At 35.5% G+C, this 14,988-nt stretch overlaps 1 protein-coding gene across 1 annotated transcript in view; it reads right to left on the bottom strand.

Moving 5' to 3' along the window:
• The window catches only part of LOC118191555 (glutamate receptor ionotropic, NMDA 3A-like), a 391,320-nt gene that overhangs the window by 26,950 nt on the left and 349,382 nt on the right, over positions 1 to 14,988 (bottom strand). Inside the window, exons 9-11 of the mRNA XM_085817752.1 lie at positions 11,754 to 11,887; positions 6,973 to 7,120; positions 3,593 to 3,889 (exon numbers count right to left, since the gene is read on the bottom strand). Of these exons, the coding sequence (XP_085673878.1) occupies positions 3,593 to 3,889; positions 6,973 to 7,120; positions 11,754 to 11,887 (579 nt within the window). The remainder of the gene's footprint in view (positions 1 to 3,592; positions 3,890 to 6,972; positions 7,121 to 11,753; positions 11,888 to 14,988) is intronic.

Below are 14,988 nucleotides of genomic sequence, written 5' to 3' on the forward strand. Positions count from 1 at the left end.
AACTTTCGTACTTTTTCTTTCCTTTAAATTATACGTACAGGCTCTTTTCACACACCAAGACTCTATTTTGGACCTCTTCTTTTCCCACCCTGTCAAAGTAGTCCGTCGAACAACTAAATCCATGATAATTTGTTTACAATTTTTCCTTTGTCCAATCTCTTTAAGGTTTAAGGCACCTAACTTCTTCTTCATTTCCATTATCACCTTAGTTTGTTTCCTTTCGTTTCGAACGACAGTCTCACTTCACAGAACATCAAAAGTTCCCAGAAATATGTAACACTTATACGCCTGGATGTGAGCAGAGAAACGATATCCGCAATGAACTGGTGTGAGTTTAGTTTGCAATAAGATGCAGGCACAAAACTTCAGACAAGTCTCCTAACATTTCGCAACAATAGAAGGGGGTGTGAGCCAGAGGGCAGCAGCTACTTGACTATTTCGTATCTTCGACAGAAGCAAACAGCGTTGCCAAAGATTTATATCTTGTTGCCATATCTTGAAGCTTGTTAAGCAGTTCCAAGAATAGTGGCATTATGCGAAAACAGCAAAAATTACAGAAAAACAACGCCCACATCTTTGAACAGAACAGAAAAGACATACGCATAAATAATAGTTATATGTACTGTATGTAAGATTTGCTCTGTTTGGCCGAGAGATATCTTAAAAAAGTTCCTAAAATGTTGTCGAGATACCGGGAGTCGAGTTTGCTGGACTCTATTATGTAAGTATTTACCTCATTTTGGGTCAAATATGACACACATGTTTTACGGAAGTGCGTTGTTGAGATATTATTATTGTTATTGTTTTTAATTTTTCGATAAACTTAAACTTTTATTTTAACTTGAGAACAAGAAGAAATTAAGAAAGTTTTATTTTTTAAAAAGCTAACAATTAATCTAAATTAAGAAAGTTAATACTTATGTACTTACAACATTAAACACTCGATCACGGCCTAAATTTTATATGTAATAAAATATTAAAATGTTACTTCAAATTTCATTCTAATTCGGAAAAAATCTATGTTTCAGGTTTTTATTTAATTGACTGTATTTCTTCTTGCATATGACTTTTGTAGACGGCTTGCAACATTCGAAGCTCTTAATGAATTAAAAACGTAAGTTCTAGTATTCACGAAAATATTCCCAAAACCTTTCCAGTGGGCTTTGATGAGCAACAAATGCAAAACGTTAACGCATTTTATCCATCATCTTCTACGCTTTAAGAATTTGAGAAACTTAGGGCAGTGTAAAATACAACACTGGATAAAACTTCACAACCAACATTCACAAGTACACATCTAATAATAATATAGATACGAAATTCATAAAATATATTTATTAATGTATAAGCATTTATATATTAATGTATAGCAATATTTTGATTCCAAATTTTGAAAATTTTTTAAAAAGATTTTTAAGAAGATCGAAACATTCAATAGAATGCTCAGTGGTCTTCAAACTGATTTTGGTTTGGTTTGCGTGATTATGGCAAAGATTCGGGGGCTATCTGTCTAAGGGGAGGGATGCCTTCGTGGAAGACTTTCCAAGGAAACTGGCTCGTATACACGTTACCTATGGGGAAAACCACGAAAACGCCCATGCAGCCAGCCCGTTCGCGGGATTCGAATCTTGGACCGAACTATCAGCGTTCAGCGACTTTACAGCTTGGCCGCTGGGGGGGCCGGTTTTCAAAATATGTTCCGAACATCAGATTAGGTTAGTGGCCTACCAGCGGCCGAGCGGTAAAGTCGCTGAACACTGGTAGTTCGGTCCGAGATTCTAATACCGCGAACGGGCTGGCTGCATGGGCGTTTTCGTGGTTTTCTCCATGTGTAACGTATATACGAGCCAGTTTCCCTTAGAAAGTCCTCCATGAAGGCATCCCTCCCCTTATGCAGATAGCCGTAGTGTGCTTTGCCATAATTAAATAAACCAAACCAACAAACCAAACAGATTAGATTAGTCAAACCCTGAGTTTCCGCAATAGACATTTGACACATGTCTAAGAAAATGACGTGAAATGCTTTGCAAAACTAACCAGTTTTCTAATAGAAAATAAATTACGTTTAGATGATAGTGTGAAAAATTATATAATGGGTTACATTTTTGTGTTGAAAATTGTAAGAGAATATTTCCCAGAAGAGAAAACCAAGCATGACTTCATACAAAATCCGTTCGAATTTTGTGATAGGCCTACCAGCGCCCGAGTGGTAAAAGCAGTAACACTGGTAATTCGGTCCGCTGTTCCGAGTCCCGACAAACGGGCTAGCTACATGGGCGTTTCCTATTAACGTGGATACCAGTCAGTCTCCGTTAACACGTCACCTCTGGGCATCCCACCTCTTCCGTGTAGTGCCAATTGGCGGAGCATGTAATAAATATAAAAATGAAGAGTACTGAGATAAATCCAAACACTTGCCGATGAGGAAAAGGGAAGATAAGATAACCATACGGCATATTCGTCGTTCCGCAAGGGCACTGCGAGTCCGCACCCCCGCCAAACAGGCACAGGGGTTCAACCCATGACCTCGAACCTTGGAGGGATTGACACCAGAGCACCTGGTGTAACAAAGACCACAGGGCGTCGCTGGTCGTCAATTTGCTACCTAGCAGTCGCTCAGAGACATAATAAGCGTACCCGAGACGCTACCTCCCTTGACTTCTAGAGCCCTAAGCTCTAGGACCTGCCAGACCCAGGGGCCGACCAATGAGATAATACTAAGGCCTCCAGTACCACTAGGTTTGTAATTTGTATACCCCCATGGGCGAGACTGCCTAGGTACAGATGCTAGTCGGTAGCTTCGCAGAGTTCTCTACGTCGACCCTCGGGGGGGGGACTTATCGACATATCAACACATTTGGTATTAAGATCTAAATTTAAAGAGCAGCTTCTAAAATTTCGGTTGCAGATTCATGCAAAATACTCAAAAGTTTCTCACAGGGTTATAAACATTTTAATGCCATTCGGCACAACATATTTAAGGGAAAAATCTCTCTCAACGTATATAAGAACAAAAACAGATATAGAAGCAAATTAAATATAGAATATAAAATGCGACTGCAGATAACATGAATAGAGCCAGTTTTTGACAGTTTATGTAAAAGAATGCAAACTTATCCCATTCACTAAATAATATAATGCAAATGTATATCGCACCTGGAGTGCACTATTAATGAGTAAATTACACTAATTTTATGTTAAAAATTATATGTTACTTTTCGTTACTTTACATAAAGTACTTACAACAGAGTTATCTGCTTTAAATATTATTTTAAGGTATATTTTTCTAGGAATAGAATGGAGTTCCCTCCCCCCCTTAAACCTTACAATTACAACTTTACCGAAAAAAACTTTACAATTACGCAAGTCGATAAAGTTTGAAGACCACTGGTTTAGTTTCTTAAACAGCGAAGCTAATAATGTTTGAAATTCTTCTAATGGGGGATAATAAACAGTGGAATCCTGCATACAGTTTACAGCACAAATACATGCAGTAAACAAATTAATTCACACTAAAGTTCAAATACGTATTAAATGAAGAAAGAAATATTTACATGACAACTTTCGTGGATTTTTCTTTAAAAAAACATACCTGACTGAAAAACATTACGTTGGGACTCCTCCAGAAGCATTCGGGTGGTTTCTTGCGAAGTTCAGGTAAAAATCGCTTGAAGACCACGTGCTCAATGATAAGGATGATGATGCCAACAACAAGACCTAGCAACAGCATTACGAAAACTCCCGCTACGGCTCCCAGACTCAAAGGCTTCGGCTTGTTGAGACGATGCACTGAGTGGTTAAAACAAGGCACTCTTCCAAACCACTTCTTTTGGAGCTGTTCGATATAACCGTGTTCGTTGTAGCGTAGAATCAAGGTAGAAATAGATTTCTGAAAAATTTACATGAAAAAATCTTATTAGATTACATAGATGACATCTTAATTATTTTATTCCGCATTCTCCTACATTAATTCTACTCCACATTTAATAGTGCCTCGGAGAAAGGGAGTAAAATATTCAGAGTACCAGAAAAATACTTAAAAATATGAAAGAGCTTTGATATGTAAGGGGTGTTCAAATGAAAAGGTAAGAAACCATACTATATACTGAAGTCTATATGGGATATAATGAAGTCTTTATTCACAAGTAATCAACAAAGACTTGAGCACAACTATCCCACTGTTTCACGAGCCAGGGGATTTCCTATTCCCAAAATTCATGTAACCTTGACAGCAGCGAGTCCTCCACTGTGTCCTTCAGTTCGTCGTCCGAGTTTGAAGCGCTTCCCTTTGAGATGTCACTTCTCACCAGGACGTTCACCTTGTCGACGAGTTCGGCAATGATTACTGTGTCTTCATTGTCTGGTCTCGGCTCATCACTCAAACACTCTAGACCTTCACGAAACCTAGCACTAAACTTTTCTCACTAACTTGTGGGATGCGCAGTCTTCCTCGTATATGACCATCATCCGGCGATGAATATCGGCCGGTTTAAACCCTTCCACAGTCAGAAATCGGATAACACCTCGCTGCTCCTCAATCGTAGAATTTTGCAATGTGAATGCCATGATGTTCTCACACGCACTGGCTGCATATTCAAACTTCAAACTGGTTTATTTGTTACGGCGTTTTGTACTTTGTAATTTGAACAACCCTTATATAATGAATACTAATTAATTTGAAATCGCATAATTCGAGCAAAAACTGAAGCTTAAAAACTCTCGGTTAAGAAAAAATCTTAACAAATTTTATTAGTCCGAACTATTTGCCTCAAATCTATTTCAGAGGAAGTTTTGTTTTGAGTTCTTTTGGTAAGGCTACGAGTGTATGGCGTTTAAAATATACTTACATACTTATTTTCGTTGCTACCCATATGAGCATAGCATGCCGTTTCTATCTAGAATACTTTCAGTAATTCTAAGAGTTTAGATATACTATACACTTTTGAATTCATGAGAGTCCACGTTATATGGATTATATAACTAGGAGACTATCATGAACTATAAGTAGGCTACGTTGTTTACAAACAGTTGAAAAATATTGTGATCAGGGTATGTAATACTCTAAAAATTAAAATTTAGAACCTTCTGAGTTCTTTTATTATGCTGTATACTTAGTTAGTAAAGAAACGTTAAAACAAAAAAGCTTGTTTTGATATTGGATCAATTGTAACGCATTCGCAGCTTCAATTAATGCTTTTGAAATCGCAACATTCTGGCCGAAATCAAAAGTAAGAAATGAGATACTATTCGCAGACTAAAAATTGGTTACTGTAAGAAGGAAAAGTGAAAAAAATCAAGGTTTAATCAAGATTAGGTTGACAAGTCGAGTAATTAAAACTCTCTAACCGGCAAGGCCTAACCGGCTAACTAGAAATTTTTTTGTGATATCTGTAAGAACGTATATATACGTGCGTATTAAAAAATGTCAAAGAAATTAAAGCAATATATTAAAAGTACACAAATTCTGGTATAAAATACCAGGAGAATTTTTACATCAAAATCAAGAAAATATTTTTTTCTCACAGTAGTTTTGGAAAATTTCTGCTTTCTTAGCAAAAACCCTGGCCGGTCAGACGGTTAAAGGATTTTGACTTTCGTGAATAAAAGTAAGTAATGATTTCGTTTATGCGAAATATCTAAAAAAAAAGCAAAATCTAAAAACAGACATGTTTAAAAATTTAACCTAATTTTATCGTAAAATAAGGAGATTTCTCTTTTGTTAAAGAGTAATTTTAATGTGGGTTCACAAGATCGAAATATGGTGTTTTACACGAAAATAGTTGAATAAATTTCAGCTCACTTTTATCATAATGAGATTTCTCTTCCGTTAAGGAGTAATTTTAATGTGGGTTTACGTAATCAAAATATGGAACTTTAGTAGATGAGTAAAACATGTTAACGTTTGGTACTCCTGGTCAGAGTTAGAGCAAACTCCTTTCAACGGAGCAGTTAAGACAAAAGAGAAGGCAATTATAGTAAAGGAAAAAAAATAGAGGAGATCAGATCTAATTTTTCAAAATAAAATTTTCTTCTTTCGGAAGCAAGCGATGAGAAATTTTAAACGAAATAAAAGTTTTGCAGATTTTTGTCTTGCTGTTGGAATGAAGTAATTACATGGAAACTAAACTCCCGTGGTAAAATTTAACTTTCTTTGCCCCAGTTTTAAATTAAATGGGAGTTTTGCAAATTTCAATTTTGCTCACGGTATTAAGCAAACAGCGGTAAATGTCAATTTGTAAAGTAAAATCTTTTGAATAGTAGTCTAATACAAAATTCCACATGCAATAATTTAACACTCTCTTAACCTCCAATGTGGCATGAATTATTGAAAGTAAATAGCATCTTATGAGTTACAGTAAGGAAGTTTTGCCTTAGCAGCTTGTTATACTTTATGGCTTACGAAAACGAAGCTGAACATAAAACTCTCTGCGCGTATCTACATTGAAATTCGGAACATCCTTCTGCTACTTCGAGTTTAATCAGGATCGCTCAAAATTTGTCCTACAGCCATTCACGGTAATTGGAATGTTAAGTTACTGTTCATCTAAAATTATGAAAAATTGAGGTCGATAGGTAATAAACATCAATAAACATAGTTTTAGTAGATGAGTTCGTGATAGGAACATATGTCGCCATTGATTAAAAGGAAAGCAAACTGAGATGATACTGCACTTTTGAAATGAAGAATTACCATTTGCACCGGAGAATAAATTTGCGCTTTCATTTTTCATCACTGTGTGACTGCCAACTCGTTTCAGCACGAAACTGGCTCACGTTGTATTGCCGTAAACATTCTTTTAAACGCTTGTAAAAGACTACAAAACAATTTTGCTCCATAAAGAGAAAATAATTAGAAACCCATTTAGATATAAATGATTCTATTCACACTAGGAAATAAAACATGAAAATGATATGTTTGACTACTTTTCTGGCTACAGAAGGAAAGAGTGTGAGTTCATAAATGAGACTCACTTTGAGTCGAAAACCTTTCTGCATGCCTACAGCATATGCATCATCAAATATGGACTGTCCCAGCAAGTGAAGACCACAGCCAGGATCATTTCCCCTGAAGTAGTCAAGCACCACCGTATCCCCGATCAGAACATCTAACTCGCCGTCCCTAAAACATATGAAAATGTACATTTACCAAACTATGAATATAATAACAAAATATACAAATGACATTCATAAAAGGAAAGATACAATTTAGCAAATTAACTAAAATAAATTTAAGAAATTTCAACTACTCTTATATTATTCACCTATTTACAAAATAAATTGAGGCGCTATTGTTTACTTTTCTCTGAACAATAACTCAAACATTTGCACAAAAAATGATGCCATAAGACAGTATTACACATTATTTTTATTCACGCTAAAGTGCGATAAACTTAGTGTAGATTACGCCAAAGTCTTCTTTTAAGAGGAAATTTATGTACTGATTATACTGCACGGTAAAGTAACGTCAAGGTACAAAAAATATATATATATAATGTTCAGGCGCATCTCGAACTCGTTTCAACTTAATTTTTCCACAGCTTAAGAAAATGTCTGGAAAACAAGTCAAGCAATTGTTTGGAGAGGTTGATGATAAAAAAAGATGTGTAGGAGAAGCTCTGACCGCTTCCCGGGACGTTCTCCCTTGATATTCCATCTGGGGTGAAAGCTTAGATGTTAGCAAGATCTGACGATACCTAATATTCCTACTTGGATGCACATGTACTGGCCTTTACATGTTAAGGCCAATCCAATTTTACAACACTCATCTCTTGAAACCATGGAAGTACAAACTTCACTCTGTCAGCAGGAAAGTTACTTTGGTACAGAAAACAGCTCTTCCAGAATTTCTGTCAGAGTTGGAAGTGCAGATTTGTCAAGATTAAAAGACATATTTTTTCTTTCATCTCTTCGTCGGCAGGAACTAAGGAACCTGGGCTGAAGCAAGAAAAATAGAACCTTCGGACCAAATTTGACAGCTGTAACAAAACATTTGCATATGATGTGTTGGCACTCCAACATACGCCCACTGAATTAAAAGATCGTGCACGAGATTTATTTTCCAACGAAACTACTTGTATTGCTTTAAGGTCCAACGACGGCGAGCTTATACCTTCGCAACGCTCACCCCCCCGGCGGCCGACGTGGAGAACTCTGCAAAGTTACTGGCTAGGATCTGTACCTAGGCTGCCTCGGCAACGAGGGTACACAAATTACGAACTTTGTGGTTTTGAAGGTCATGGAATGATCACTTATTGGCCGTCACGTTGGTCTAGAAAGTCCTAGAATTTGGGGCTCTAACCTGGTGTAGTGTCCCGAGTTTGCTGGGTAATGTCCCTCTGCAGCCCGAGCGAGTGGCAGGTAGCAAATAGACAACCAGCGTCGCAGTATGGCGGCTGGTGTCAATCCTGTCCAAGCTGCGGGGACAGGAGTTGAACCCCTGGGCCTTGTTCTGAAGGTGGATTGGCCACGTAGGGCCGGAACTTAGCATGACGGAACGTGTAATTCACTCAAAACTAGTTACCTTCGCAAACAAAATTTGGCAATGATTGTGATTATCTTGGGTTTATAGCCGGCCGCACGTTCATAGAAATCTATCTTTTTAAGTTCCCAACAAATAGTCCTGATGTTAGCAACGACACCAGAGGCAGTTTGGAACTTTCGAGTGATCATATGGTCACTAGGGACGCAAGAGCGTTTTTTACGAACGTCTTTAGGATTCGAAGGCTGCTATTGCTAAGTTTATGCAGCTTAGCAAATCGTTTTCCTGCTGTTTCTTATCTCGAATATTTATTATCTATATCACTTGATAATTGATTTAGGCACCTGTAAAGGGCCATTCAAACTGTGGTTTATCAGAGCTAACGGAAACAACTGACTTAGCCGACCCATGTCCAAAACCAAGTTTTTCCCATAGGGCAGCAAATTGAAAAATCTTAACTGCAGGCATAGCGGAGCTAGTCGACACGTGGAACTGACTCCATTAGCTCAGATAAACCCCAGTGGGAACGGCACTTAACGACACGAATCGACTTGCTGCAACGAAAATTGCCAGTGATCATGCCGCGTTTAAAATCATTCAGCTGTGCCAGTTTACACATTACCTTAATTATCGTGCTTGTTACTACTAGCACTTTATTTCATTTGATAACATTTTAGACTAGGATAACAATCAAAGGAGAAGTGACTGGATACTTTGGACATACAATGCAGAAGAGTATTTTCTTCATTTATCTGGTAAGAACAGTATGAAATTTCAATGAGAAAATGAAATGTTATATTTTTCTAAACCGAAATTGGTAATTGAATCGTCGTCCTTTTAGATTTAGATTTATGCACAATCTCACTTACCCCATGATTGCAAATAATTCAATAAAATCTATTTGCTTTCATTTTCGACAGCATACAGTCAAAATTCAACATCATGTGTGAATCAGAAATTTTGCAATATGAAATAGTTAAGTCAAAACAAAAGAAATGCTGTGTGGTTAGTTAAATTAATTAAACATTATTCTAAATTTCAGCTACACACAACCAAAATAACTGTTTATTTAATTAAGGATTGTTGTTTAATGATTTTAACAGCCAGTTATCATTTGATATAAATTAAAGTTTTAATTCTGTTAATTAATTTATAAATTAAATTTAACGAGTACAACTTTCCTTAATTTTAAGCCAATTGCACGGCTCATAACAGTTAGCAACTAGTATTTTCATTTGAAGGGGGCATTAAGTAATTTTTTTAGTATTATTCAAAACTAAATCTACAAGTAATTAATTTATCAAGTTGATACTTATAGAGTGTGCATAAAAATGTTACTTTTCTAATAAACTTGAAATATTTCATCTATATTAATTAGGTGAAGAATTATTTGCATTTATATGTAATTTTAAATATATACAAAAATTAAATTTTATCTCCTTTCTCAATGCTATGTAAAACAGTTTAAATATAAAGTTTTTTAATTTTTACTTCTACATTTAAAACAACACCTGTATTAAAAACAGCTTAATTTTATTCCCTTGTATAGGTGAAAAATATAGGATCAGCACAAATGATTCATTCGTTTAGAAAAGGCTATATTTTCAAAAGTATTTTAAGTACACACATATATAAAAAGAAGCTCAAACTCACCAAGTTTTTTTCACTATTTCGCCAAGTTTCCGGGATAGGTGGAACTTTGCTTTAACGTTGAATATCATCTTAGTGGCGAAATCTTCGTCCTCCGATGTTCACGCAAAAATCTAGTCGATGGTCGTAATCCTCTGGCTTTAATTGTTGCAGGCGGTACGCATGGTACGGTTTGAAATGCAACCGTTGACACAAAATCTTCCACACAATTTTTGGTGATATTCCGAACATCTGGTAAATTGACAGGACGAACATCCGGACAACAATGCTACAGAATGTATGAAATGAGCTTGATTATCGTCTAGACGTGTGTTATGTCACCAACGGGGCAGATACTGAATATCTGTAGAGGGTGTATAAACTTGATGAGTTTGTGGTTCTTTTCATATATCTTTCATGTGTGTACGTAAAATACTTTTGGAAATATAGCCTTTTTAAAGCGAATGAATTATTTATGCTAACCGTGTATTAAAATCTTGCTGTCAAACTAAAAGTACTTAGAGGTATAAAATTCGTCTTTTTGTACATAAGTTTCCAACTTGGAAATTAGATCGGTAGGGTGGTTAACAGAAGACACTGAATTACTTCGTCTTGACAGGCCTGTTGAAGTTTATCTTCAATTAAAAAAAAAAAAAAAAAAAAAAAAAAAAGGTATTTTATCTCTAGACAACGAGATAACACATTTACAGAACAATATTGGGTCTCATGCTCAGTCATGCCTCCTTTGTTGGACATACTCTTTCAAAACGATCCTGTAGCAATTACAGACTATGCAGAACTGCATCCTTAGACAAATCGCCTGCTGTCCGTGGTTTCTCAGGAATAATGTACTTTATTCGAAAGAAGTCGTGGTCCAATAACAAACTCTAAGACTGGAACGAAATAAGACGTTTCACTGTAAAGGACATCATATTTCCATGTCGATATTACAGGTGGTTCCCATTCAATGCATATTCGTATTAATCTTGGTAATGAAGCCTAACTACATTACCAAGTTTATCAACAAACGGGCCCTGTAACTTTATTTCCAAAAGTTCTAATGGAAGAATGTTGGAGGAGAAAATTATCCTGGGATAACAAGTTACCTACTGATTTGGAAAAGAAATTCCTAAAATGGAAAAGAGAATTGAAATTTGTGAAAGATATGAGGGTTCCTAGAAGGATAGTAAGTGATTTTGAATCAGACGTTTTTCAGACACCTCTGAATCAAACGTTCACAAATTCCATATTCGGGCTTCCAGATGCTCATATTCCGGTGGAGGATTACGTTATTCAAAATTTGATGGTTCTAGGTATCGTCGTTTTACGAAAATGCGAGAAACATACATCGATTTATGCAGATTCTTCATTATTTAATTTCTTTAAATATAATGCAGGGCTTTAACATTTGGTGGCAACAATTTGAAAAGTGATTCGGTGTAAAATGCCAAACCGAAATTAATAGCCCTTCTGGGCTAACGTCTTTTGGTGCCCATCAAATATAGCAAATTGTCCACTTTGCCATAATAAAAAAATTAATAATATTCATTTTAATCATTTGTGTTTACTTATTTGTAGTACCATGTGTCACAGTTAATGATGTTTGTTGCAAATACTTGGATAAGATTACGACATAGTTCCTTACCTAAGTTTTTTTAGTCCTTCTTCAAGGTCAGCGAAACCATACCTCTGAATATGTTGCCATAATTGTGGATTCTGAGCATATATGTAAGATTCAGCTGCACTTCCTTTTGCAGTCCCAGTTCTCTGATTTAGAAGCTGGAAAAGCAGAAAGATTAAGAGTTTCACTATTAACATATCTTACAAGAATGCAAGCATACAGGAAGAAGACTTTTAATCACTTGCATTACAAAAAAATACGGATCTTACAGCCTACAACCCGATCACCTTTTATTGAAAATCCAATGTCGCTCGTACTCGATCTAAGATATTACTAATATATTGTTACACTAAACAAAAATAAAAATCCTCGCATTCGCAAGATAATTAAACTTAAAAATTCAGCTCATGTTCATAATTTAAGAAGCAGGCAGTAGATTGCATTGTACAAGGGTGTTTTTAAATGAATATCGGGGTTTTAACGTTTTGTAGTATTTATTACATAAAACTTAAAATCATAATTAATACATGAAATGAAAGAGCAACTCAAACAGTTATGCCTACAAGCTTACAAGTGTTCAATGTGAGCACCTTTCGTCACACGGCACGTCGATAGCCCAGCTCTTCCCAAACGTTAATTATTGTTTATGGTGTTACTGTTCCTTACCAATTGAGGAAATAACCATAGTTGTTGAGCATCAAGATAGGAAGTACCTGTTTACAGTTGCTTCTCCACAGAGCAAAGACATAAAATTTCCACCATATATATGGCGCAGAAAACATTCAATTTAGGGGAGTTTCGTTGCAATTATACCATCTAGTGAGGATTTTCTGAGCCCCAGATGCTCACATGACGAGTGCTCACATGTCCACTGAGGTGAAATGTCGATTCATCACTGAAAACAACATGATCCAGAAAATCGTCGTGCAACAATATTTCATGTGCAAAGTTGGCAACGTAAACCATGGTCTGTAGCTTGTACAGTGCCAGTACTGTAACAGTACTGTGTTACAGCCAGTATTGTACCAACAAGCAGAACTGTTTGAGTTGCTCTTTCATTTAATGTCTTAATTATGATTTTAAGCTTTAGGTAATAAATACTACAAAGAGTTGAAACCCCGATATTCTATTCGAAACAACCTGTATTAAATTCCTTTCGCAAAATACAAGGTTATCTGCGTCAAACCAATGGTGAAATCGAAGATCGAAAATTATTTTAAAATGCTGTGTGGGTGCAATTACAATATAATTTAGACTGGATAAAAATAAGAATAAAAGCAGATTAAAATTTATGGTAAAAGCCATTATCTCTTTGAAGCCGGAACAGTTTATGATAAGGTTCTTTGCCTATTAAGTTTTCTAATTCCAATGTGAAAAAAATTGAAATGTTTTAGTCAACAATATGTAAAACTAGGGCAATCCAGTAAAATATGGCAAACTCGTCAAATTGCATTGCAGTTTATGCAAAGTAGATTCCTTTCAGAAGACGCTCATGTGTCAGGCGACAGTGGCCAATTCTCAAACAAGTTAAGAGTACTTCTTCCCTTTTATTTAGCACAGACTGCCAAGATTCAATAGTGGGTTTACACTTTTCAGTTTATTGTTTGCTTAATCATCCCAATGCATCTGAGAGAGATTGAGAACTTTACATTTGTTCATCGTCCTGATATCTGCAAATGGGATCTAAAGGTTAGACATTGTAGTAGCAATCTTAACTATGTTATCTTCTAGTTCATACCGTTTTATGTCAGCATCGCCAGGGATCCAGGAGTAGTGAATCTCATATCGCCCATATTTTAGAGTCTCATTAAGCTCTGAATGTAACTGATCGACTGATTAAAAGTAGGCAGTAGAATTTGTCTTAAGATCTCAAAAAATGTTTCCTTGAAGCTATTTATATGAATTAGCAGTACACAGATAATGATTGCAATAAATATAAATAATTCAGATGGCAGGTAGGCATAATGATCAAATGGACTACTGCTGAAGAACCGCGTTTTGAATTCTGTCTTAAGCATAAATGTTTACAACTGTAATGTCACTTGGATTCACACTTCAGTTTTAATGACGGTGGTAGACGTACGACCGTCAGGTACACCTTGCACACACACACAAAAAAAAAAGACAGTTCTGTATCTCCCGTTCTACTGGACCATCGTCGAAATTTAACGTGCTTTTTCCATGTCTCGAAAGCGCGACTTAGGATATAGTAGATTTATATATAGCATTGCTTTAACCTAGGCATTTTGAGATAAACTCGGACTTTTTCTGAAACAACACTGCAGTTTTTTTCCATATCTTGATTATACAACACAAATTATGCCTAGATATTAAATTCTGCAATTTTTGGCGCGAAATTTATACAGAAATTAAAAAATTTATTTTGGTGCATTTTTTTCAGTTTGCGCCAAGAATAATTGACTTAGCGAACTCCTTAATTTAGAGCAACCTATTTATCTGTGCTTTTTATCATTGTACACGAGCTGAAAAAGTCAGCATTCATATTTTAAATTAATTTTTAACGAAGTGCATAAACCACATTTGACGTTATTATCGCTTATTACAAATATACCAAATTTCAAAACGCGTCAGTGTGTAAATTCACGTTTATCTTAGGAAATTTTGAGTAAAAAAACTCTAATTTTATGCAGCTAGACTTAGAAATACACCTAATTTAAGATGATGGCAAATATTTTATAGGTCATAATTAAAAATGTTTTTCGAAAAATTTATAAAAATTATTTAAAAATACAAATTTTAAAAATAAATAAAAAAATGAGCGAATGTTATTTGGAATGAACCTAAGTTTCGAAATGTGAGAGTACGAATCAAATAAGGTTAATAAAAAAAGAGATATTAATAAATATATACCAAATTCAATTAACATGGAGGAGCTAAAGTTTTGAAAGCTAATTTTTTAAAACCTATTCGTGCGATTTTTACAAAACTTAGCACTCTAGCATAATTTGAGTCGTAGAATCGAAATATGTAAAAAAAAAATTATTTCACAAAAAGTATGGTTTTGTGTCAAAATACCTAAGCTAGAGCAATATTATATATAAATATAATGTATATCCTCAATCGCGCTTTCGAGATATAGAAAACACAAGTTAAATTTCGACAATCGGTCCAGTAGAGCGGGAGATATAGAACTGTCTCTTTTTTGTGTAAGGTGTACCATTGACTTCTTTCTGTTGAAACAAAGATGGAGCCTGGACAAAATTGGATTGTTATTACTGGCATACATAATCTGTAACTA

This window comes from Stegodyphus dumicola, chromosome 5 (genome assembly GCF_044657685.1).
Source record: "Stegodyphus dumicola isolate Sdum_Otavi_A_Nest chromosome 5, ASM4465768v1".
Lineage (NCBI taxonomy): Eukaryota > Metazoa > Arthropoda > Arachnida > Araneae > Eresidae > Stegodyphus > Stegodyphus dumicola.